The sequence below is a fragment of the Aythya ferina genome (assembly GCF_964211825.1).
Source record: "Aythya ferina genome assembly, chromosome: 1".
Classification (NCBI taxonomy): domain Eukaryota; kingdom Metazoa; phylum Chordata; class Aves; order Anseriformes; family Anatidae; genus Aythya; species Aythya ferina.
Window position 1 is genome coordinate 122,427,717 of NC_140296.1, and position 25,876 is coordinate 122,453,592.

Genomic DNA, 25,876 nt, shown 5'->3' on the forward strand with positions numbered 1-25,876 from the left:
AACCCACAAAAACAATCGTCACACCAATAGTTAAAGGCAAAAAGTTACAACCACTCTGTACTGATGTGCAAACTGCAATTACACTGTGATATTTCTGCCCATTTTTCACATTTTGAAAGTATCTTACCTCCATCATAGGAAAATGATTGATGTTTTTATTGTTGCATAAGGCAAGAATAACATACACCGCTAACTCTGATTGCAGGTGGGTCAGTGTTTAATTGGTTCAATGAGAGCCCCATTTTAAAATGAAAAAAAACAACAACCTGCTTTTAAAAATGTATTATTTTAGTTTGTACTAAATGAACAGGTAACGATCAAGTTCGTAGAACTTCTGGATTAATTTTAGGTGACTTGCCCTATGCAATTGTTCAGTTTTTCAACTGTTGTGCAAATGAGAAAATTGAAGGCAGAAGCCTGCAAAATGCAGATTACTTTCAACCCTCTGGAGTCAGTGTGATCAGGAGCAGTGAGCATCTGCAGGAGTGGCCTTGATGTCTTGTTCTATCTGGCCCAGTTCTGATTAAATTGTATGACTCTTCCAGGCACTATTGGAGAAGAAGAATAAAGTCGAAGAGCCAAAGAAGCCCCCTCGCTTCCTTGAAAAAATAGAAAAGCCTGTTCCTCGGCCCCCCACTCCAATTCTGGAAAAACCATCAGTTGTAAGTGGAATGATTGTAAATGATTGTAGCACTTCTTTTTTTCCTGTTGATCCTTGATTGTTCCCTTCCTAGTTGTTAAAGGAATGCCCAGGGAAGGAAAGAAGTTAGTTTTATCTAACTTCTGTATCTGTATTTGTCTTAGAAATAGCCAGCCACCTTAAGACCCTCTCATTTGTGTATTCTTTAAGGATATTAATAACCAAAGAAATGAAAATCTCTTACATGATCTGTTGGCCAAATCCGTAAGTCAGTTTTATTCATAAAGAAATAAATTAGTAGGCATGTTGTCCCCTTGTTCTTTGAGAACAAAAAGGCGGAATCACGTACCTCTGCAAACATGGATTTATTCAGTGCCTTCCGTCCTTCTGATCTGACAACACTATCATAATCCAGCGAGCAATTAAGTTTAGTCCCATTGAAGTCAGCGAGACTTCGGGTGCTTAGCACTGCACACGCACTTCATTAATTTACTGGAGTGAAGCTCTAATCACTGTGTAGGACTCAGTCTTTGATGAGCGTGATCCGTTTAATTGACAGTTCACAGAAAATGATTCTTCTGCAGAGATCAGAACAGCAGTAAATGCATGTTGTGGTATATCGTAGGAAAACAAAAACAATTTTTAGGGGAGCTGCAACTTTTTCTTTCTTGAAATAATGTGTTTAAGAGGTGTTTGCCCCAATGGATTGCTTTGTCTGCTTATTAACACTATTTTCATGATGCAGTAAGAATCAGACACAATTACTATTTAAACCTGTGAATTTAAGAGGGTTATACAACCATGAAAGCAAGAAAGAGAAAGTCTTATTAGATCATCCATGCCATTATTGCACAGTATGATGTCCTATGTTTTATACGGTCCATTTTAAGATGACTGAAACAACCACATCTCCTTGGGAAGAGCTTTTTACTAACAGCAAAAAGCATTTTTACTAACTCCTAAGTGTTAGGTATTGTACTGCAGTGGCAGATACCACTATTTGATACAGCAGTTTGGCAGATCTTTAAGCTACATGGACAAAAAACAGGAGGATTTATCCCCACACTTACAGTCATGCTTGAGGCTATTTACAGACCACAGTTTGTGTGTTTTATGTTGTTGTTGTTTTGTTTTGAAAGACTTCCAACACAGTAGAATTCCACCTAAGTTAAATCTGTCAACATTTGGTTTATTTTCAAATATCTTTGTAAGTGAATACATAAAAGAGTGTATCTCTGCAGTGAAGCTCCATCTGTAAAATCAGGGCAATTCAGCCACTGAAGAGCATCTCTGTAACATCTCCTGCCTTGCAGAATCTAAGTAAGGTTTCTCCTTCCAGCTGGCAGTGAGGAGCACTAATAGCAAGGCTCTTCTCTGTCATTAGTGCATCTCTTCCTGCCTTTTATGGATACGAGTCCCAACTGCTAACTTTACCGGCCTCTTCCTGCTGGCGTTGTGGACCTCAAAAGGAAAGCATGCCAGGGTGGGAGGCTGGTGATGTGGACCACAAGGGATATGAAAGAAAGTGGAGAGAACAGAGGCACTACTGCAGGCCTCCTCAACACTTCTTCCCCAGTCATTTTTCGTAGAATCATAGAATCATTCAGGTTGGAAATGACCTCTAAGATGACCTAGTCTAACCTTTAACCTAGTACTGACAAGTCCACCATTAAACCATGCTACTAAGTTAGTTCTACATCTACACGTTTCTTGAAGACCTCTAGGGATGTTGACTCCACCACTTCCCTGGGCAGCCACGACCCTTTCAGTAAAGAAATTTCTCCTAACATCTTACTTAAACCTTCCCTAGTGCAACTTGAAGCCATTTCCCCTTGTCTTATCACTTGGTGCTTGGGAGAAGAGTTTTATCCCCATCTTGTTACAACCTCCTTTAAGGTAATTGTAAAGTACAGTAAGGTCTCTCCTGAGCCTTCTTTTCTCCAAGTTAAACAAACAGCCCCAGCTCCCTCAGCTACTCCTTGTGAGACTTGTTCTTTAGACCCTTCATCAGCTTTGTTGCCCTTCTCTGGACACACTCCAGTACCTTGATGTCCTTCTTGTAATGAGGTGCTGTAAACTGAACACATATTCAAGGTGTGTCCCCACCAAAGCTGAATATAGAGGGACAGTCACTGCCCTAGACCTGCTGGCCATGCTATTTTTGATACCAGCCAGGATGCTGTTGGCCTTCTTGACCACCTGAGCACACTGCTGGCTCATGTTCAGCTGCCTATCAACCAACACCCCCAGGTCCCTTTCTGCCGGGCACCTTTCCAGCCACTCTTCCCCCAGCCTGTAGCACTGCTTGGGGTTGTTGTGCCTCAAATGCAGGACCCAGCACTTGGCCTTCATGATCCTCATACAGTTGGCCTCGGCCCATGGGTCCAGCCTATGCAGATCCCTCTGCAGAGCCCTCCTCTATCATTTACATCACTGAACAATACAACTCCATGTACAGAAGATTGCACCCCACAAAAAGTTAGGCTAAATCTTGCAGTAATTTGCCTTACCTGTCCAGCATATGTGCCAGTCTCCACGTCCAGAATTCTGTCCTGAAGGGGTTGTGGGCCTCGCTTACCTCTGCTGCCAGGTGACATGGCATAGTTCAGCTTTCTACTGGACTTCATCCCTTCTTTCCAGAGAACAAGAACACCCAATATCATAAGGCAGTCCTTTGGCTCGTTCTGCTTTGCTCCTCTTGGGTGGTATGGAAAGGCAGGAATGTTTCCTTATGCTTTTGGAATACTTAATCTGCAACACCTAAGAAAAAACAGAAAAATTCAAGCCTACACCATTTCTCTCATCCCACACTCTTCCTGGCACTTCTAAAATAGCACATTTCAATTCAGATCTTACGGGCTTTTTATTAAAACAACAACAACAACCTCCTTTCATTTTTTAGATTTTGTTTTTAATCCTTGCCAGGCAGCTGATGGACTTTCCTCTCCTGCTACTGTCAACTCAGCAAGACCCCCTCAGTAAGAAAAAATGCCAGTTGTTCCTCTATTTAAAATAAGCCCTTTTTTGTTTGTTTTTTTCTTATCATGTGGTCATGTTCTCTTTCTCACTACACTAAATCATTCCTCCAAGTTGGTATCAGTCACACAATGCTAGGCCAGTAAAATTCTCAAAGAGACCAATTGCAATATAATCTAATTTATTTTACTTCTAAACTATCACTTTCTGAGCCTTAAATTTACTGAGTTACTCTGATAAAGGTCACCACTGGCATAAATATCAGATGAAAAATGGTATATGTTGCCTTTTAATCCCCTTTTTTATGGTTAACAGCTCTCTTGCACCTCCTTAAATAATTCTTCTATCGTCTTGGTGTCTTGACCTGTAAATTCATGTAGTTGATGCTCATTTTGCCAACTCGGTCAAGCGACAAGTAGTACTTTCAATGCATACAGTCATTTTCTCCATCAATATCTTCTTACTGTTAGGTACTCCTCTAGTACCTTCTAAAATCTCGGATAGATTATATAGACTTGCTCCCCCACCTTTTACAAAACATGGAAGTATGTGTTACTCTGACTTACCTTCTTTTCCCTAGAAATTAGAAGGATAGCGTTCAGAAACAATTGAGAAATGGGATACAAATTTGACTCTTTGATATTTAGGTGGGTGATTCATAGAACTCTCAATCTCCGAAAGAATAAATAATTATTGTGTGGTTATTTGTTTTGTTTTGGCAGGAGGAAGAGGAAATAGAACTGGCAGTGATCTGTCTGCAGAAGTTGCTCCGAGGAAGGGCTATTCAGAACTTGGTATTTTGTGTCTCTTTGTTGATGTCTGTCTGCAGAATGGTGGTGGGAATGACTGAAGGTGTGTTTGCAGTCTTTATTCCCCAGAACTAATCAAGGGTAATGAGGCTTATGCAGCATATCCTCCCATATGTCCTCTGAAGTCCTTCAAGGCTGAAATCGTTGCTCTCTAGCCCAAATTTGTTACAGTTCCTACACACCTGTGAGTGTCTCCCTGTTCCTGCCATCCCCTACACTCAGATGTTTCATTAGATGCTTCATAGTAGAATTAATCAAATAGCAAATTCTAGACTAGATCTGGACTGTGAGTACATTTTGCCTTAATTATGCTTATTAATTAAGATCCCAGGCGCATAAAACTTCTCACATGCCAGCAGGACAGCTTGTATTTCCCACCATCTTCACAGCTACCTGTGATGGTGAGCTGATAATTCTTGGGTGAGAAACAGTTGACACATACCACCACCATTTCCAGCAAGTGCAGGACACATTGTTCTGCTTCCAGTGGAGGAGAATTGTACCTAAGTAAAAATTAACTGGATAGCCATGCCTCTTGGGTTTTACATTCAGCAAGCCTGTCACTTTTGATCAGACCAGTGCAGAGGGTTGGGTTTTCAAGCCTGCTGCTGCTTTCTGGCTCATTGATACTCTCTCTTGCACTAATTGTTTAATGCCTGTGAAGTGTTCCCATGTGGGACCCTGACCTGAGCTTTAGTAAACAATGCAATACCGTGGAAGTGGCTTGAGGTGGAGTTTAAGCTTCCCAAGACTTCTCCAGTTCTGCAGTGATCTGTGAGAAGGATGCTCGAGTCAAGGCTGTTGACTTCCACAAGGTTTTTGAGAGTCATGAAATGTCCCATCATTTTTAGGAATTTCCTAAAACATAAACCTGTAGTAGGGACAACAGCAGTTTAAACAACCTCCCCATCAACTTACTGCCTTGAACTGCTGCTGGACTCCCTCAGGACGAAGGTCAGAGACCATTAGATGTTAAAACAGGGGATGTCTAGCTTAAGCCTGAGGAAAAAGAGCAGTGCTCACACTGGGAAGGTTTCATGCTGAGGTTGGTATAACAGGATATCCAGAAGGCTATTTACCTGTTCTCTTCACATTGGTTTTGCTGTTTGGCATCCCAGCGGTCTGAATTCTGGGTGAGTCCAACCAGAACAACAACAACAACAACAACATCTTTTGTGATAGTGTAGCAGGGCGTCATCTATACCTCATGGCAGAAAGTCACAGCTTTCATCTTCCATGCAGCAAGGTTTAGTCAAGCTTTACCCCACGGCTGCAGGGTAGGTTTTGGGAATAGCTGGCCCCACAGCCTGGAGGCTGAGAGGCCACCCCACCGCTCTCTGCAACTCCCTGAGGAGGGGAAGCACAGAGGAGGTGCCAGCCTCTGCTCCTGTCACCGACGATGGGATGCTGGCAAAACGTGTAGAATATATTCTCCATTTAATCTGCCTGGTTGCTTACCTTTATTTAAAAGATGTTTGAAGAGAAGGAGAAGCGGATGGAACTGATCCAAGAGCTGCGCACCACTCACGCTCTCCATGAAGACGGACAGCTGCTTCTGAAAGCAGAGGAGCAGACGATACAGGCCTTACAGCAACAGCGTGACTTGCAAATGCACGAGGTTGGCACACAAAACGGGGAGGCTGATTCCCCACGCTCCTCTAATGGGGTACTCTTTGCTTGCAGCAGCACCAGCGCTCTCACATTTAATTTCCTTTATGTTTTATGTTATCCACAGTACAGAAAGCACTCCAAGTAACTCAAATACTTTGCTTGCACAGACCAAACACTGAACACCTGAGGGGCTAAAAATGTTTCTGAGATTCCCCAGAGCCTGCAGAGCAGCTCTGAGCAGACTGAGGCGCCCTGACCGCAGCTGCTGCCCAGGCTGTACTTGTTTATTTATATTTACAGGGCTCTGAACAAACTGCGCTGTCAGGTGAACCTCAATTTACCCCCATTTCAGCCTGTTTGTTGCAGTAACCTGGCATCGCAGTACATGCTTGTCACTTGCACCTGTCAGATGTTTTACTGAATGTGTGTTTCTGCTGTGTCATTCCCCTGTTCTTTTTCTACCTTGGCACACCTTCAGGCTCTTCCTCAGGCAGAAAGCATCACAGGAGAAACCAATGTTGGTTTAGTTTGTAAGTCTGGTAGGGACTGAGACTTCCAGGACCTTGTCAGTGGTGTTATAGTGGTGTACTTGCCACTATTCTGGAACGCAGGGAAATTCTGGGCCCCATCCTCTACCAAGAATCTTGTGAGAGTCGGGGACACAAATTCTTACCCTATTTCCTTGGAGGGTAGTGGATTTCCAGAGCAAAATGAATCAAATGGCAGCTGCTGGTCTGGAATGCATCATAAGGAAATTTTGTCCAGACTTGAATGCATCTCAGATATGCAGTATCTCCCACATTTGTGCAGGTTTACTTATTGTTTTTACCACTCTTTTGGTGTTTCACTGACCAGATGTGAAGCAATTCTGCAGGTTGTGTATTATGATAACAGCATCTACTCGCCACTGGCCTGGCCGAGATGATGTCGAATTGCTGCTTCCTGCTGGGTGGACAGCAACAAAATTTCTCCACAGATCTCAGTGAAAATGGAGTGGGGCGACTGTGGTTTGCTCTTTATCATGTCTAGATGTTCCCTCATACATAGGCAGCCCAGGTGTAGAATTCAAGAATACAGGATTAATCTGCTGAGAAAATAAGAAAAAAAAATCCTTAGGCATTAGGAACTTGAAATTGCTCCCTCCCTTCTGGAAGCACAGGGAAGAGTAAAGGAGAGGCAGTTCAGACATCATAACACCATTCACAGGGAAGGGGAGAGAGCAAATGGTAGAGATGCTGACCTCTGATCTCAAAATTTCCTTCTGGGAGAGCCACTATCCCCCTCTGCTGGTATCTAACTCCTCTGCTCTCACTTTTTATTTTTTTTAAGGAACAAACAAACAAACAACAACAACAACATTCTGAAGGCACACAATCCAAGGCTCAAATCTAAATATTTTGAACTATAAAACTCTGGAATGCATGTGCAGCAGTTTTCTATGTGTGTGCCTATTTTAGAGTCACTGATGTTCCACAGTTCTTTAGTTCTTGTTGGTCACAGGTTTCTCAGTTTTTTTGTCATTTCTAATATAAAAAGGGGCATTTTTCAAGAAATATTTTCTGCGCAAGGAAGACTAAAATTCCAGATAGAATAGGGAAAGATAAATGTTGCTAAGCTGAAGTATAGCAAAATCCTAAAACAGGACAGTTTCTGGGTTGTTTTCCTTCATTTCACTCAGGTTTTAGATACAGCACTTTAAGCAATAAAGAGGAAGAAGCAGGTTAGTTCCTTGGTATCTCTCCTTGTGAGGGGATGCAGCGACTGCATTGCTGTCCTCCAGAGATAACGAACGTACCGTAGATCCTGTCATTTTCTGGAATGCAATCACAGATACCAAACCCATAAAGCATGAATAAGGTGTGAATGGCACAGCAATGCCAAACACTTGGACTCTGGTCTCAGTTCTGTCACAGTTCTGGTCTCAGTTCTGTCACAGACTTGCTTATTTTCCATTGCCTGGAATTCTGAGTACTCGTTTGCACATCTACAAACTCAATATAATTACTGTTGCTTTGAATTTTGTAGCATTTAGTACTTAACTTGTACAGTTTTAGGTAATAACTCAATATCTGAATCAGCAGGGTCTCTTGATCCCAGTGTTACCTCAGCAAGTTGTATCTCTTTGGTTGCATCATCAATGTCCAACCAAAAATGTACCATTTCACTGAGGTGGCTTTGAACTGTCACAAACATCTTGAATCTTCAAAATAGCATAAAAATATGTCTGTACTCAAAATTGTGCAGTTTTCTAAACCTTTACTCAAACTCCAGAGTCATAAGAATTGAGGCTTTACTTTCCAGATGCTAGAAACTGTATTTGCCACTTAGGATCCTATTTTTCTGTTCTGGTCTAGCTAAGCTTAGCACGGAAGGATGAAGGATATGTGGTTGAAATAATTTCACTGTCACTTTTGTACCTCCCCTTTCTTGGTCTGGGAAGTGGAGCAGTTCCCCAGTAACAAAAAGATGGCCTAAAAGATGGTGACTATTCTGATTATACCCACAGGCAAAAAAGCAGCTCATAATAGCAGGAATACAGTGCATCTAGTGTTTTATCTCCTCCCACTCACTCGAGGGAGGCAGCTGCGTGTCCCAGTGCGACAGGAGCAGGCCTCTCCCCACACTGGCCAATTTTTGGCCCTTTTATGCTAGCAGAGGCTGTACGCAGGAACATTACATTATGCAGAATCCAAGCCTGTGCATGTAAAACAAGAATGCAAAGCTCCCCACGGTTGGTGTGAGGGGATGTTGCAGAGCTGTTTCACATGCCTGTGGCAGCCCTGGGACTCGGAGAAACATTCCTGAGGTTTGTAACACAATTCTTTGCATTTTTTTTTTAAAGCTGTCATCAGTGGAAAGCCGCTTGGCCCAGGAAGAAGGAAGGGCACTGGCAAACATGTTTGATTTCCTGTCCAAAGAGCTGTTGAGGCTGCAGGAAGAGCGGAGGATCCATGCTTTTGTCATGCTGGCTGAGAGGCAGAGGCGGATGCGGGAGGCAGAAGAGAGCGGACGCCGTCAAGTGGAAGAGAGGCATCGGCAGGAGGAAGATGAGATTTTCAGACAGGCAAGAGAAAGAGACTGGTGGGACAGCAGGCAGCCTGTGGGAACTGCCTGCTGCTTGTGGGAAGGGCTGGATGGAAGGGAAGTGCTTCACTGATGTACCTAACTCATCTTTAGGGTCAGTGTTTTGTCACAACTTGGCCTGTCCAGGAGAGCTGTTGGGTGCTCTCCCAGGAGAGGTGCCTTTAAACAAGATTTTGGAAAGATTTTGCCCTGCAGAAATGGACTGCAACAACAACGGGTGCCACAAGATGAATTGTTTTGAAGCAATGAGAATGGAAAGCATAACTGAAGTCCAGAACTTAGTCCTGAGATTACCCCATTCCATAACTGCTGAATAGTCCTGCTCCTACTCCCCAGCTCCTGGCTGCATGAAGCCTATTTCTCCCAGCTGAAAAGAATGAGTGGGAGCCTAATTGACTAAACCAATAATTTTCAAACTTTGTGGGAGGAGGTTAATACCAGGAGAGCCTGAAATCACATTTATTTTTCTTTTAATTGTGTCTTTTCCTCTTTTCTGTTTCTCTGAGTGGCAATCAAGGTGGGTCAAAATGCAATAAGCTTAGGCCCTTAACACTAGCAGAAGGAAAAGATCTATTTCTAGAATCTCTGCTCTATATCCATTGTAAGGAAACCAGTGATTTCACCTTGGTTTTATTCATGCTACTTTATCTGGCTTGATGAAGGCTTTTTCCTCCAGCTTAAATGAAAGATGATTAATTTACTGAAGCCAATAATGACAATTGTTATTTGGCAGCTGTTGTTCAGGAGGCCGTGAGAACCGAAGAAGCAACTGCTATAGGATTCATAGAGTTAACCTGCTGCAGAAGAATTGTAGCTGCAGATAAGTTTGGTATCTCACACTGGTTCCTTCCTGAACTTGTTTCTGAGTTTGTTCTCAGATAGAATAATTAGAGAAGAGGATTTTACACAAGTTATTCTTCACAGAAAGCACCTCTGAAACCAAACCGCAGGCTGGTCTGCCTGAAATTAAGAGCATCTGGTGAAAACCTGTTGTTCTTATTTCTCCAGAAATCTGGGTCCATCCTCTTAGCAAAGCAGTAGGCAGTAGGAATAACACCTTGGTGTTTTGTTCCAGGTGGTGAAGGTGCAGCAGAGCACTATTGACTCCTACTTGGAAGACATTATCCTGAGTACCATGGAGAACACAGCTGAAGAACAAGCCAGGGAAGAGATTCAGAGAATGGCCGTAGAAATCAATGACATTGCTTATGAAATGGAAAGTTGGTATGTTCTTAAAAGGCACACTGGAGGCCACTTGTAGCAGTGTAGAGCCTGCCTAACTGTCTGCACCTGTGGTTACATGTATAATTTAAGACCCAGGAAGGGTAGAGCAGTACTGTTCATGACCACCTCTTTAGTGTGACTGCTGTATGGGAACCACACCATTACTATCTGGTACACACGTATAAATCCATCAGAGCTTTATTCCTATACAGCATGCGCCAGAATCCCTTTGCAAATCTCTTGTGGGATCTGTGAATCACCCTTTTTAGACTTCTCCATGCCAATGTGATGCTGTGACTGAGCTTTAAGTGAATCTGGGAACTGCCTAAAGCAATACCCCATTCATACTGGTCTTTTCATTTATTTAAAGTACTACAGAAAATCAGTTTGAAAGAGATGCTAAAGATACAGCTGTACAGCAGTCTCAGTCTGGGGTGGCTGTTCTTTAAGAAACTGCCAATTTCCATGGGGGTCAGTCATATTGATGGCTGCCTGACAAAGCGCTCTGGGTAGAGTAACTTGTTGAGAACACCACAGTCTTGTGTTTGGCTGGGGCATCGGCAGTGAATACTTTTTAGGACCTGCCAAACCTCCGATTCAGTTTCTATGCTCTTTTTTTTGGAACGGAGCCATAAAAATCCCAATGACACAGTGACTCTCCTATGGTACGGCAGCTGTGTATTTTGTAACCAGATGAATACAACCAGAATGTCGAAATCCTTGGGGAGAATGAAGCGTAGATAATGCATGCAGCCCTTGGGCCAATTGGGAACCCACCAAACACTGGCATGGAAAAGAACATGGGGACCAGCCAAATGCAAAGTCACAAAAGGGAAGAATTTAGCAAACTCAGCAAAGGGCCAAAAACTAAATTGTGAAAGACCCAAATCCTTGGAGCTACGTGTGTGTCTAACTCAGTTTGTCATCTGTGAGAGCTGGGCTCCTAAATACCTTGGAGGATGAGGAGTCGAGGGTGATCTTACCCCCAGAAATACTGCTTCCCCGATGCAGTATTGAACATATTGGCAGGGCAGTGCAGAGGACAGTAGTCACACTGCCATCACAGTGCACCAGTTTAGAGGATAAACAGAGACTCAGCTGACAATTACTGCCATGACAATGCACTCTCTTGGAAATGGTGAGAATATTTACAAGGGAGTTGTGTGTTTGCAGAGGTAATCTGGAAAGCAAGTTATAAAATACTAATATCACTCTATGCGTCTGTCCTTTAGTCGAACTCACCTACAGTCAGAAGAAATTGTAGCAGAGCTGGTTTATGCTTTCCTGATCCCAGAGATTGAGAAAACCTCTATCAGAGAAAAAGGTAAGGAGTCCAGTTTTATGCTGTTCCTCAACTGCTTCACCCTCCTCACTTCAGCTCACTGAAAGGAAAAATGCAGTGCCGAGGGTTATCGCAGTTCTCTGAGATACATCTTTTGCACTCTGCAGTTAGAAAGTTAAGCCCTCTGATCCTTTTTCACCAATTTCTCATGGGCTTTAGTCTTTTAAAATGATGGCCTGAATTCAGATCTGATGCAATTTGATGCAACTGCAACAATAAAAGTACATGTGTTGAAAAAAATCCATTGTACCTCCAAAAAACAAACTGAAAAAGGTCTGTAAGTGCAGCATGGTTGTGAATTGTCTATAATATGGCAATTTGTAAAATCTGTAGAATTCTTTACCAAGCAGATTACTTAAATATATTCCATCTGTGAAAGGAAGATTACATGATTTCCCATGCTTTTTCCCCCCAGTTGGTTGAGAACTAGAATCAAAAATAAGGTTTTAGGGTTGACTATAGCGTTATCAAGCTTTAAGGAGATAATTTTGCAATTTTAAAGGATATTTCTGTTTAGTCAAAATGGAATAGTACCTGTCAAAATAGAGAGGGGAAGACACTGGAAACCCGTGTATTACATCGAGGATTGTGAATGGATGGCTGTTTTTAACTCAGAGGCCTCCTCTGACCTGCATACTCAGAAGACTATGACTAAACCAGTCCAAGTGGATATAACTTAAGAAAAGCAGTTGTATCACTGCAGCGTCTGAAGTGGTCCTTGCCTTATTATACTTCTCTGACTTGAGAACAAAGGCACTCACTCTATTGCTTTTTCTTTTCTTTCTTTTTTTTTTTTTTTTTTAATTTTTAATGAAAATACAAATCATGCGAACGCATTTTGTCATCTATGAATTGTACAAACCTCTTTCTTCCTGGTTTGTGTATCTATCACAACAGCAGTATCTATCCAGCAGCTGGCAATTCTGTGTAAGCTTAAATCAGCTCTTTTCTGCTCAGCCTTGCTTCTGCAAGCCTACCAAAGCAGGATGATGTAATTTTAGTCAATGAAGCCTGCAGCTCAGGTACTAACACACACAGGTTAGCCTGCCTCAGAAAGGAGAGCAGGCTACCCAGAGCTGGCCTATGATTCTGGACGTACAGAGCTACCATCAAGGAAGGGAATACATACTAAGCTTAAATAAAACAGCAGCTGATGGACAAAGCACCTCCCAAGCTGCAGAGGGAAAAAAAAAATGTTCAAAATATGAGACAGCTAGAGTGGATCTGCCTGGAAAAGAGAGCTAGATGCAGGCAAAATTAAAATGGAGCCTAAAAGAAGAGCAAGAGCAATAGGTGATAAAAGTACAAGAGCTCCTTCAAACGTGTGCAGGTGAAATTTGCCACAATACTCTTGTGACAGAAGCCATCACAAGAGCTTGCTGAATTATACCAAATGTATTCTCTGATGAACGGGCCCTGCCATAAATCTCCTGCACGGTGAGACCTTCGGCGGAGCAGAAGCAGTAACTATTCCATACAAATCCAAAGGGAATATTATCAAAGAATGTCATTAGATCTCATGAGCACATCAATGTACTGCATTTCTGTGGCAGCTTTTAAAGCTTTCCCCGTAGTGAGCCAGATTATTCATTATGAAACTGTGTGTTTTATCAAGCTGGCACATTCCTGAGCGCACACCTTCCTTGGAACTAGCAGGGAGTGATCTGAGAGCACAGTTGTCTGGCCTGCCAGAGGAGCAAGTCTATTTGTGTAACAAAGATCTGAGGGCCTCCAAGCTCAGTCTTTGCCTATGCTTTAGCTTTCCCTTAACCATCACTGTTTTGCTGTTACCTAGACTCTTCTCCTCTCCTTTCCCCTTTCTTTCTCCTGTTCCAATGCATAAAAGTAGGAATTACCCAATATTGGCTCATCAATATTAGATCGGCTGAAAAACATAAAACGCAGCAAACAACAATCCTACAGTAGCAAAAGGGAGATGGTAAGGCAGGTGGCTTAATGAATCTGTACTGCCTCCAGGTCTCACTTAAACTCTTTCTCAGTGCAGGCAAAATCATAACACAGGAGAGAGCAGATTTCAGCTGTAGTCTTCTAGAAACCTGCTGCAATTAATGGACACTGGAAAAAGTTAATTTAAAGCCTGATAACCTGAGCAGTTATGCCCTAAGCTGGAAAGGGAAACACTTGCACAATGCTTTACACTGGTGGTGGGGGGGAGCTCATCTTCAAAGTGAAATGCAAAGTTGGCTGCTGCTATTAGGTGGCAGTAGAACGCTTTCAGCCAAAGTTAGCAGGGCGTGATTTTTTTCCTGAAATAGGCTTTTCCGTAGCTGCAGAAGGGCTAAGAGCTACCCCTCCCATTGCCCCTAGGGAGAACGCTTTGCAGTACATTTCCAAGGAAAAGCCTTACCTCTTTTTACGCACAGTGAGGCAGTCCCAGAGAAAGCACATCTACGCTGCCCATCAGATAATCCACAGAAGCACAGAAGAGTTATTGGCTGAGCCGGCACTACAGCAGGAGACGTCTGCCAGCAGGATAGAGGGAGATCCTCCAGCTGGGACAGGTGGTGGTCTGAGCCCTTCTGATGGGCCAGACAAGGATGGCACAGCCTCCTAGACAGATGAGCAAGGTGAGTCTCCTTTCCCTTCTGTGACCTGAGCTCAGAGCATGGTGAAAGAGAGGGAAGTGCATTATATTTGCTTTTTTTTACAGGGCATCCAGAATGCAAAAGCACCTCTCTCTCCTTTGGGCTGTCCCTCCTGCTGCCCACCAGCAATATTCTCCTGGAACCACGCTCTGTACATTTCAGTGTGGCAGCCCCAGTCCAAGCCCAGCCCCACAACCAGCTCTGGACCTCATAAGCTAATTTTCCTTCTCTAATTACTAAGAGAAGCTTGAGTGAGAGACCAGTGTTAGCGCTCCTTGTTTGTCTTCCTGCCACAGGCCAACAGAGATCTGCACCTGAGCTTTTGATGGTATTTCCTTTTATCAATCATGTTAAATGAAAAAATATTCCAGCAGTGAGAAATTTTGCATTGAGACCGAACAGGGAGTCTTTTCTCAAGCCTGTCCCACTGATTTCCTTAGTGGAGTAAAGCAAAGAGTGGCTTGCTGTGTGAGCACCACTATTAATAAGCATTGTGGTTGAATGAAAACCGTCCTTGACAAGCTACTAATGGGGGTCAGGGCTTGCATCATCCTCTCACATAGATCCTCACATAAAGAAAAGGTGCTCCTGCCCTCCGTAGAGTGGTTCCTGCCAACCAGGCAGTGTCTGCCACTAATAACCAAAGCCAAGTGACAGCAGAATGACACTGGGGCTGGTGTACCTTGGTGAAGGACCCATTAGGCAGCTCTTACGGCTTCTTCAAAGATTTTGCTCTTTGGGCTGACCTCTTTTTGCTTTTTTGAGAACAATTCTGGAAAGAATCTGATTTCTTAGAGCCGCCTTAGTCACTCTGCCTTTCCGTCTCCAGGGGGCTGTGCAGAGAGGATGCTGGCTTTGCCTTGTTTGCAAGCACGGGGGTGCTCCAGCTCAGGATGTCAGAAACCAGCAGGCTGCAGACAAGCGCAGTGCATCTGATCAGAGAGCTGTCAGGGGCTTGCTCAGCTCTCAAACAGTCACCTGTCAAAACTCCTCAGGTCTGTGGGTTTAGCAACTCAAAGGTACATTTACGCCAATACCAGCATCAGACGTGCCAGTTTTTGGAGGGGCAGGCGTAGCCACGGCTAAACACCCAAAATGCTTACTCACTGGTGCTCTGGCTACAACTCCTGCAATAAATAGCAGCGTTAGCTCTCAATGCTAATGTGATAATGGGCTGATATCTGTGTCCTTCCATCATTTCCCTGAAACCGATAGCCCTGTATTCCACCGAGCTGTACATGAGAACTGGGGAGAGGAAGCAGAGCTGCTCCATGAAACCATTGCTGGGCTCTCGGTCACCGAACCAGGGGCACTGGGGGACCGGTGGGGGCAGGCAGCCTCTGTAAATGTTGCAAAACCCAGCAGGAGTCGGAGCTGGGAGGTGAGTTTTGGTGAGGGTTCTGCGAGGATGAGCCTGGTAGGTTTGGGGGATTTGGGAAAATGCCTCCGGCACGCCTCGCTAGTCGCTAGAAGTGAAGGTAGCAAATGCAGCAACATAAAAAGAAACTCTCCACGGCGTGGGAGGAGAAGCTGTGTAGGGTACTGGCTCTTTTGCCTCAGGCCACCTTGGACAAATTTAGCCTGGTTGAAAGAGAGGGGATAACATGAATCACAAGATCCAGTGTAATAAGAGAGACATGGAAAACTTGATGCAGCAAAAGAGTAGAACAGGAAGACCAATCCAGTGAAGCATTTACTGTATTCCTGAGGTTGCGTGTAGAAATAAATATCCTCCCGGTGGCTCAGTGCGCCGTCTGACGTGGTTTGAAAAAGAGAAGAAGCATTCTAACAGGTGTGGGAACGAACGTGGGCTGCAGCGTCCCGGTCTTCTCCAGGGAGACAGCCCTCTGCCCGCCAGCGAGGGGGCAGGGGACTCAGGGTGTTATGCAGGGGCTGAGCTATAAATGTCTTGGCTCCTGTTAGGAGTTAAGGGGCGCTGCCAGGGTGAAGCCATCTCTTCCACATGACATCGCGTTGCATACAGACCGCAGGCCGTGGCAGGGTTCCTGCGGGAAGCTGCTTTTCAATGGTCATGTGCGGGCTTTTTCGGGCTTTGCAGAATGTGCTCGGAGGAGGAAAACGAGCACAGCCAGAGGGAGCTGGGATCGTAAATCAGCAGCACAAGAATGCACTATTCCCTCCTAGCAGGAACCAGAACTACCCCGGGGAGGAGCCCGGATCCGAACCAAACACAGCAGATGCCTCCAGGGCTGCAGAAATAAAGTGGAAACACTGGGGGAATTCTCCTCGTCCTGCTTTCCCTTCACCAGCTGCCCACCGGGAGCCGGCCTCTCTGCGTCCCGACAGGTGTGGGAGCCCGGCTGGACCGAGCTCATGGGCACTGAGAATGGCTAAAAATCGGGCTTTTTGGAGTAAAATGCAGACTGGCTCAGGAGTTCCCTGCTGATACGGCTCTTGCCATGTGGAAAGAGGAGATCCTTTTGCAGTAACTACAGTTCTGAGCAGCAAAAAGGACTATCGGTAGGATAACGTGAAGCCAGCACACCTTATCCCCCAGACACGTATTCTCTCTTCATTTTTGTCAACGTAAAAACACAACAAACCCCTGCTCCTCTCTCTCTCCTGCCTCCCTTAAAAGCCACACGACCATCACAAAGTTGCTGCTGTTGAGAGCGTGCTCTGAGCACTGCTGTTTGCTCTGCTCCTGGTCCCACAAGCGCTCAGGCTCTGCCTGCTGCGTTACAGGGCTCAGTTCAGCCCTCTCACAGCCGGCCTTCTGCAAGAAGAGCCCTGGGTCCCTACCTGAGCACTCCACCCTGCCAGGGATGCGGGAACTGTGTTGGCAGGAACTTCCCGGGACGAGGAAGCGCGGGGAGCTCCCTGCCTGCCGCTTGCAGAGCTCGCTGCAGCTGCGCAGCAAGGAGCCGGTGCTGTTGCTCCTGGTGACAACGCCAGCTCCGAGCCCCAACAGCACCGGTGCTCGGAATACAGATGCAGCGAGAGGATTGAAATGTTTAACCACTGCTTCTGCATCCCTAAACGGTGAGAGCACACAGCCTTCTGCTTTCCTAAATATCCCACTTGGGCAGCGTCTTCTCACTCACCACTTCACCTCCCCAGCATTAGGAAAGCAGCAGCTCCCACAGCACTGGGGAGCTGCATCCGCTCCTCTCTCCTTAACTAGCTGCAGGATCTAACAATGAACCTAACAATGAATCTCTCTCTCTTTTTTTTTTTTTTTTTTTTTTTCCCTCCTATGAGTCAGTAATAGCCAGCACTTGTAATTAAAGCCTTTTGCAAAAGCCACGCTGGTCCCTCACCTATTGAATCCGCCAGCCCACGTAATTTTCCAACCTCTGCTCAAACCGTTTCTCGTTGCTGTGCAGGCCCCAAATTTGTCACCTCCAGCAGAACCAGCTGTCAGCCACCAACCCGTTCCCATGCTTCAAACAAAAATCTTCAGAGGAAAGGAGTGCAGCTTGGATGATCCAAAGTCCCCCCAGCTTGGAGCCATCTTCATGTCCCAAAACTGAAATCAAACATCAGTACCACAAATAACACCAATGATGCCCTTTGGGTCGCTAGCAAAAATACCCTAAAACAACCTGGGTTTTCCCGTGTCCTGAGCACTGTCACCTGGCAAGGGATTTGGCCACACGTACAAGGCACTGAAGGAAAAAGGAAGGCATGCCAGGATTCAGGCTGTACCACCAGCAGGCTGAAAGCTGCCCCTTCCTGATAACCACCACTGCTGGTGGCCTTGGCTTGGACTTTTAATTTCACCCTCAGTGGTTGGGAGTTTGGTTGATACAGACGGTGCCAATGCACACAGCTTTGGGGTTGGATTAGCTTCTAAAGGGATTTGAGGGCATCATGGCCCACAAGGATGTGGACTTGGACCCATTTTATGGGCAGGTAAACCTGGAGTAAACCTAAAATTAGGTAAAACTAAAATTAGGTAAGCCTAAAATTCCTATCAGACGAGGAACGGTGAGACAACAACTCTTCCCGGGAAGGCTGCACAGGGCCTGGTCCTCAACACTCAGGTTTTCTATTACTTCTTTTTAAAGGGTGATTGGGAAGAAGATGTAAAAGTCCCATCGATAACGTTTGCAGGGATTGCAAAGAGCGATGGACAACTGCAGCCCTCCACACGGAAGGGTGAACGCAGCCCTCAGATAAGGGCTCTGCGACGCGAGGCACCAGCCCAGGCAGCTCCACAGTGCTCAAGGACAACCACCCACAGCCCCAAATTACCGAGGGTTGTGACAAACGACAAAATTCAACGCGAACTCACCCGACAAGGCTCTGCGGGTCGAACAGCGACGTCCTGGAGATGCGATGGGCTGCCCTCAAGCAGAGCAGCCCCGGTCCCAGCAGCTGATCCCCCGGTGATGCTGTGGGACCGACGACATCCCGGCCTCGTCCCCCTGCCACCCAGAAACCCTCCAGAGCACCAAGGACCACAGAACAGGAGCAGTGCCCCACCACCATGTCACCCCTTCACCCGAGGTCCCCACGTCACGAAATGACCCGAGGCCGCAGCCGATGGGCGCAGGAGGCCGGGGGGCTCCGGGGGGCTCCGTCGGGGCCGGAGCGCGCTCACGTCCCAGGAAGAAAGGAAGAGGAGGCTCTGTGCAATATAAATTTGTTTTTATTGAAGCAGCAGTCACATGACCTTGCATCTAGCCTTTAGGATAGCGACAGAATGGATTCGGCCAGGTCAGCCAGCCCAAAAAAAGGATTTTTTATTCTTTTTTTTTTTATTATTATTATTTTTTTAACTTTTTTTTTTTTTTTTTTTTTTTTTTACTTTTTGCGCTAATAGACATGTCATGTTTAATACATACATTATCCAGTACCGGAAACCCAACTCAGAGATAGCTACGTGCTGATTTGCTGGAGGAACGGTCCACTGGACGTGGTCTTGACAAACTTTACAGATCACCACCAAATAACATTACTAATGGGACCAAATTAAAAATAAAAATAAAAAATAGTGAAACGAAAATCAAAACAATGAGTGCAGTATTCAAAGCCAGCAGTTTACACAGGTTCTTAGGTTTGTTATCTATAGGTGGACAGCAAAGGAAGATTGGTTGGTTTGAGTTTGAGTTATCATGTCCCAGGGTTCCTCTCTCCATCAAATCAAACGGCATCAGAGACAACAAGCTGGCACCTCTTGGAAAAATATCATGGAATAACACAGCTCATTTAAGAAAACATGCTTATTTCTTGTGTCTTTATTTTTTTTTTTTTAATTTTTTATTTTTATCATTATTACAAAGATTCAATGTCCACCTATTCTTGCGGAGTGGAAAGAGGTGTGAGGGCAAGGAACAAGGGGCAGAGAAGGAAGAAAGGAGGAGGAAAGAAAGGGGCAAGATTTTGAAATAAAGACCACACACTTTGTAATTTTAAATTTCATTTCCAGGCTAACCTACTTTTTATTTAATGCAAATTACAGTACCAGTTAACTATTTCCGAACCGAGTCACACAGAACAAAACGTATTTACAAGGGGAATGGGGCGGGGGAAATAATAAAACATTAAGCATACTTTCCACAAAAAAAGTTTATATTTAAAATGAAAAAAAAAATCAGTCACAGAGGCATTCAAGTAGTAATAATGTTATACAGGTTTTGCTTTTCCTTTAAATCAAGACAGATTTGCACAAGTGTATGCAATAGTTTGTATACAACCCACAGTCCTTAATATATATATATATATTTTAGATTTCTGTTTTTAAGATGGAAGTGGTCACGCTAATTGGTGTGTACAGGCCCAAGTGATCCATCAGCAACACATTAATGAACGCAAATTTTACAGGCAAGCAAATTATATATATATAAATATATTTTATATATATATATATTAAAAATAAATTGAGAAAGACCAACACAAGGAAGCTACTTTTCTCAAGCTAACCCCTTAGGTACTGTTTTCCTTTCTGGTCGTTTTGCTGTTATTGCAGTGTTGCAAAACGAAGCGAACTATGGACAAAACTGGCTAAAAGCCCCGTGGAAAGACACCGGGACCCCAGGGACACCTTCTCACAGTCTCCGAAAGGTAGACCCCAGACTGAATACTCTACTGTGCTTTTCGGTATTGGCTTTTTTTTTTTTTTTTTTACTCTTTTTTAATCTTCAGTGGCTGAGGCCCCTCGCGCAGGCGAGTCCGTCAGACTGCTTTGCGTCTGCTTTTTCGCAGGGAGCACTGAAAACCTGGGGGAAATATTTTTTTTTTTTTTTGTACGCGCTCACCAGCCGCACGCCGCCGCAGGCACCTGCCGCTACGCTTGTTAGGCAAAGCTTTGCTTAAAAAATAACCGGAAAAAGTGATCGGGGATCTTCGATTAGCCAATTTCCTTTTGTAGCTCGGTTTTTGTCCTAGTAAGGTAGGCGAGTTCGGTATTAAGAACAGCAGTGTCTCGGTCGGGCGTCCCGCGGGGGACGCCGACCGCCATCAGTTCCGTCTCAGAGACCTACGCAGTCGCGGCGTTGCCAAAGGACAGATCAAGACCACACTTCGTTAAAAAAAACAAGCCCGAAACAGAAGGAAGTAAGAGTAACAGCTCTGAGCGGACTGTCCAAAACCAACCTGACGTCACTGACCTTCGTGTCACCAGAAAAAGTGCAGCCTCTGCTTCACCGGAATGAACACGAGATGCTTCAAAATAAAACAGCAACCTTTGGTTTGGTAAAAGAGTTAAGTGTTTTCCCATTCAAGACAATCTTTATGTGGAATACTAACAAGGTAGTAAACACAAGCGGACTAGTTTCAGAAACAAGGCCTTCGTGCTGGGCACAAGAAGAAACTGAAGAAGTAATGCTAAATTCATCATCTCACGAAGAAAAAAAAATAAAAAATAAAAACGTGACCAGAGAAGGGGGGCGGGTGGGCGCGGGGAGCCCCCGGGGGGGGCCGAAGGACCGAGCCTCGCGGAAGCTGCTGCCGCCCAGAAAAAGTTCTGGGCGCAGGACTGGGGACAGACGAGCAAAGCCGAGCTCAGCCGCGAGCCGCTGGGCTACCTCCGGCGGCGAGCGCAGAACGAAACCGGTCGCTGCTAGCAAGGGAAAGGGGGAGGAACGGGGCAGGGCGGGCGACTTGGGAGCATCCAGAGCAAAGCCACGGCTCGAATGAAATGGGAGGGCGGCGATGGTTTTTCCTTTTCGTCCCACTACGGGTCATGGTATCACTGAAACCTTACAGCACTCAAAGAGTTAGAAAGCGGGGAGGGGGTGAGGGGGGGTGGGGGGGAGCGAAGATGCGGCTGTGTGTGGGAGACGTTGTTAATCAGGGAGGGGGGGGGAAATAAAAGGGAAATAAAATCCAAAAAATCATGGAAGCGAAGGCACTCCAAACTATATAGATACACTATACATCGCTAGAGTTATTGTTACAATAATACAGGCCGGTACCTACTGTACAGAGTTAAAACTATATGGCTTTAAAAAGCTCGTCTACATTTTGTCTGATTATTAAACAGAATCACTGCCCTGAACGGTAACTTTTTGCTCATTAATAACAGTTCCTGGGTCCACATATTTACATACAAAACAATAAAACTCAAAATTTAAAAACAACCAAAAAATAATAATGTACAAGCTTGAATTTGGTGAGGAGCTTTGTGGTTTTTTGTTGTTGTTGTTTTTTTTTCTTTTCTTCTTATTTACAAAAAAAGGTTATTCAAAGACCTGGATCTAACTTGTATAAAAGAGTTCGTGATCCTGCCATGATCCTTGAAAAAAAATAAAACCACAGGGGCGCCCCGACCCTCCCCAGCTAACACCCACACAAGACACACAGACGCCTGCACAGTCACAAGATCAGAGAGAAAAGCTCTTCCCTCTCCTCCGCTAGTCTTAAAGGAAGATAAAATGACCAAAAAGAAAATGAAAAAAAAATAAAAAAGAAGAGAGAAAGCCACAATTCCTGGAACAAGCAGCGATTTTTCTTCATCATTTTTGCCTTTTTTTTTTTTTCTTTTTTTTCTCTTTTTTTTTTTTTTTTAAAGACGTGGTAATCTACTGCCTCCAAATAACAGCGCCTATGGCCGATGCTTCAGCAGTCTCGCCTACACAGCAGATCCACACACCCTGCCTCTGCCCTACTTCGCGGGTCTCCTGCGCCTATCTGGATCACTGGGTCACAACCAAGCCCCTGAACTTACCTTGCGGGACACTCGCTAGCTGTGCTCTGTCATTAAGCTGCTTCTCAGCCCTTTTCATCACACCCGCGTGCGCGAGGGTTTTGAAAGCCTTCAGCTTTTTTTTTTTTAAATGTCGGTGTGCTGTCTTTTTACAGTCAGCCAGAATTTAACGACAGCTGTTTTAAGGTGTATATATATATATATACACACACACACGTGGTTTCTGTCCAACAGCAAACTGATGAGGAGCGTAACGTAAGGGCTTTCACGGTAGGCGTTCGCTCGCCTCTTGAAACAGCTCCTCCCTCCCCAAAAAATCCACTGTTTTATCAGGCAGGACGGGGAAGGCAGGGCTTGTTAACAGCTCCAGGGCTGCTAGGAGACAAGTTTCCAAAAAAAATAATAATAAAAAAAAAATGAAATCCCATAGGAACGGGGTAAAATGTACAAGAGGGAAACGCGCCCGGCCGCTGAGCAAAACCCCTGCTGCCCTGCGGTGGCCGAGGTTGCCAAAGCCGCTGCTGCCGGGCCACACAAAGCAGCGACTGCCTCAGGGACCCGCAGGGCTCAGCACCGCCCGTGAGCACCAACCAAGGCGGCTGAGGTTTCTCTGCAGGGAGCGTTAAGGCCCAGGACAGGGTCTCCAAAGCCTCCTCCGCGCCCTGCCCTTCCCGAGGAGTATTGCTTTGACTGGAGGAACAGAGACGCGGACTCAGACAGCACTCAGCCTCGCGGGGAGGAAAGCCCGGCCCCTGGACAGATGGACTAGACCAAGCACTCACCCCATGCTTCAGTCAGACTGATTGGAGATCGGAGACAAAACGAAAAAAAGGAACAGTATTGTATCTATGTATACATGTATATATTTATATAATATATATACACACACACTCATAATGTAGCCAGCTTTCCTACAAGTCAGCAGGTACAAATTACTGTTGATAGCACTCCGATGTGTATTTTATTAATACTCTACCAATGTAAAAACATAATGGCAATGTGGCAACGCGCATCAATAAATAGAGATCAAAAAAGCAAGAGGTTAAAAAGATGAAATTTAAATACAGATTCTAGCTGTGGATTTAAAATCAGAGCTACCGTAGCATGTGGCGTCCTGCAAGTTAAAGCTGCAGTTAAAAAATATTACAAAATAAACCAGTAGACTGTTACAGTTCACATTATAAACCCTGGTGTCCTTTTCCTGCACGCACCTCGGGGAAAGGGAAGCCTGTCCGAATTGAGAGACTTGGAAAAAAAAAAAAAACGCTTTTCACAGTGGCCACTTTTCCAAAGAGTCCCTTGCCACCCCGGGCTGGGCGCCCTCGTCCCCCCTTTGGAGGGCTTTGCTCGCCCGCTCCTCCCTGCCCAAACGCGAGCCGAGCCGCCGCAGCAAAGCCAAGCGCTTGCGTTGGCGCCATGTGTGTGTATTATATTATATATAACCCGCCCGGCAACGAAGCTGCGGGCGTCCTCGTTGCCAGCACTGCTTTTTTTTTTTTTTAAAAAAAGGAAAAAAGTCTGCCACTAGCAGTTCAAAAGCCGTAGACACGCGGTAAACCCTCCCCACCCCGTCCCCCCCCTAGGCAACCTATTTCCTACCGCGCCGCCCGCGCCCCACGCCGAGCCGAGCCGAGCCGGGCTGGGGGCAGCTCTTCGGCCAGCCCGGGACATGGATTCGGCTGAGACGAAACGCTGAGCTCTGTTGAATGACCCCTGCTAAGCTCCCGACCAAATTCAAGCTGTGCACTACATCAAAGTCCGAAACTTCACTTAAAAAGAAAATAAAAAAAAGAGGTTAAAAAAAAAAAAAAAAAAAAGAACTTCAGCAGAGAATGAGGTTTGGGGGGTTCTTTTGTTTTGTTTTGTGTTTTGTTTTTTTTTTCCTTCTTTCCGTTGTGGGAGAGGGCATGAGGCAAGAGTCCTGGTTCTGAAGTACACAACAGCAAACTTCCAACATGAAGAGATTGTCGAGGGGAGAGACATTGGTGTGTTGTATTGCTCCGCTTTCCCTCCTCCCCCCACCTAGTCCCCTGCCCCGGACACCCTGCAGAGTGAGAATACAATGAAACTGGTTTGTATTTATAGATATTTTACAAGGTTAAATAAGAACAACAATAATAATAATAAAAAATTGAACACTAAAATGAACAGGTTGGTTGGTTGGTTGTTTTTTTTTCCTCTTTTTAATTTTCTTTCCAAATGTGACCAGTGTTGCTGAGCAAGACTCAAATTACTGGTGATTTTTCCTGTGCAGCTGGCTGCTTGGTACCGGTTCAGGTGGAGTTGGAGGCTGATGCTGTAGCTACACTATTGGTCTGAACTCGTTCTCCTGCATTAACATCTGCGAATGACAGGCAAGGGGAAGGAAGGAAAGAAAGAACAACCAGGATTACCTCCACAGCACAGACATCAGGAACAACAGCTACGACATTTGCCGCACGGGGAAACCCCCAACGCCCACCACCGTGCTCTTTGGGTATGGTGCTCTCCTGACGGAGCCGTTTGCTCTGGGGAGAGGGAAGGAGGGCGACCTTTTGGCAGGAGAAAGCTGATTTCGACAGCTGAGGGCTGCAAACACCAGGAGGGATTTAGCAGGAGGGACGCAACCTGGCCCAGGGAGAGATCGCCCACCTTGCGCCCTGGTAGGTTTAGACAAGCAAAAGGCGCTGTTACGGGATCAGGTCCCTGCGGTGAATAACCTCCAGCTCCTCTTCTCTGCGAGGGCCGGAGCTCCACGCAGAGACAGGTCGCCGGGCCACGGGCACGTGCCCAAGGGCATCCCAAAAAACACTGGGTGTGCAAAGGAACACCACAAGGGAATGCACTGGGTTTTCAGGTGCCACTCCGGAGGGAAAAATGGAGTTGCTTCAGGCTGGAACAAAGGGTTAATTAACGGAGAGTCTTCATTAATAACACGCAAAGGCCCCTATTTTAGGACACTCCAACTAACTGGGGCAGGCTTGGAGTAAGGCTGGAAACGGAGTAAAGTAAGAGCCGTGCTGCCAATAAACACACTAACACACTGGGAACAACAGAACAGCTGGGTGGCCAATTAACCTCATGCATTTGGTGTTTTCTCCAAAAAAAAAAAAAGAACTTCCTGAACATTAGAAGAATTTATATGGGAAAAATGTACTGGCTTCATCTGGAGCCATCCTATATAGTACCTGATCAGCACAGTCACAAAGAGGAAAGCGAATGAATAAACACACAAAATAGTTGCCACAATAAATACAGGGCTGGAAAAAGGCATTAAGTGAGGCTTTCTAAGAGACAGCGCCGTGCATTTCTCCCAGTTAATTTAAGAGAGGTTAACTGCAAAGCCATCAATACCGCAAGAAGAAAAAATGACTTCTTGTCTCAGCACAGGAGAGGGCAGGCTGGGCAAGCAGTGCATTCAAAAGACAGGGGGAAAAGGGCTCCTAAAAGGAAAGCACAGATTTACCAAGCTCGGACTCAAGGACGGTAGGA

At 45.2% G+C, this 25,876-nt stretch overlaps 2 protein-coding genes across 6 annotated transcripts in view; one reads left to right on the forward strand and one right to left on the reverse strand.

Moving 5' to 3' along the window:
• CFAP91 (cilia and flagella associated protein 91) overlaps positions 1 to 19,378 on the forward strand; it is a gene marked incomplete at its 5' end in the record, with an annotated part of 35,161 nt that extends 15,783 nt beyond the window's left edge. For 2 of the 4 annotated variants that reach the window (XM_084500455.1, XM_084500453.1), the window contains 8 exons: positions 546 to 662; positions 4,339 to 4,410; positions 5,897 to 6,043; positions 8,879 to 9,100; positions 10,196 to 10,344; positions 11,577 to 11,668; positions 14,071 to 14,274; positions 15,122 to 15,470. In XM_084500455.1, the coding sequence (XP_084356581.1) occupies positions 546 to 662; positions 4,339 to 4,410; positions 5,897 to 6,043; positions 8,879 to 9,100; positions 10,196 to 10,344; positions 11,577 to 11,668; positions 14,071 to 14,261 (990 nt within the window). In that variant the 3' untranslated portion in view covers positions 14,262 to 14,274; positions 15,122 to 15,470. Of the gene's footprint in view, positions 1 to 545; positions 663 to 4,338; positions 4,411 to 5,896; positions 6,044 to 8,878; positions 9,101 to 10,195; positions 10,345 to 11,576; positions 11,669 to 14,070; positions 14,275 to 14,357; positions 15,471 to 17,639 lie in introns of those variants that run through there. The other 2 variants (XR_014686217.1, XM_084500454.1) reach the window with 2 other exon arrangements.
• The window catches only part of GSK3B (glycogen synthase kinase 3 beta), a 132,568-nt gene continuing 125,581 nt past the window's right edge, over positions 18,890 to 25,876 (reverse strand). For both annotated transcript variants that reach the window (XM_084500476.1, XM_084500477.1), the window contains one exon: positions 18,890 to 24,746. In XM_084500476.1, coding sequence (XP_084356602.1) covers positions 24,679 to 24,746 — 68 coding nt within the window. In that variant the 3' untranslated portion in view covers positions 18,890 to 24,678. The remainder of the gene's footprint in view (positions 24,747 to 25,876) is intronic.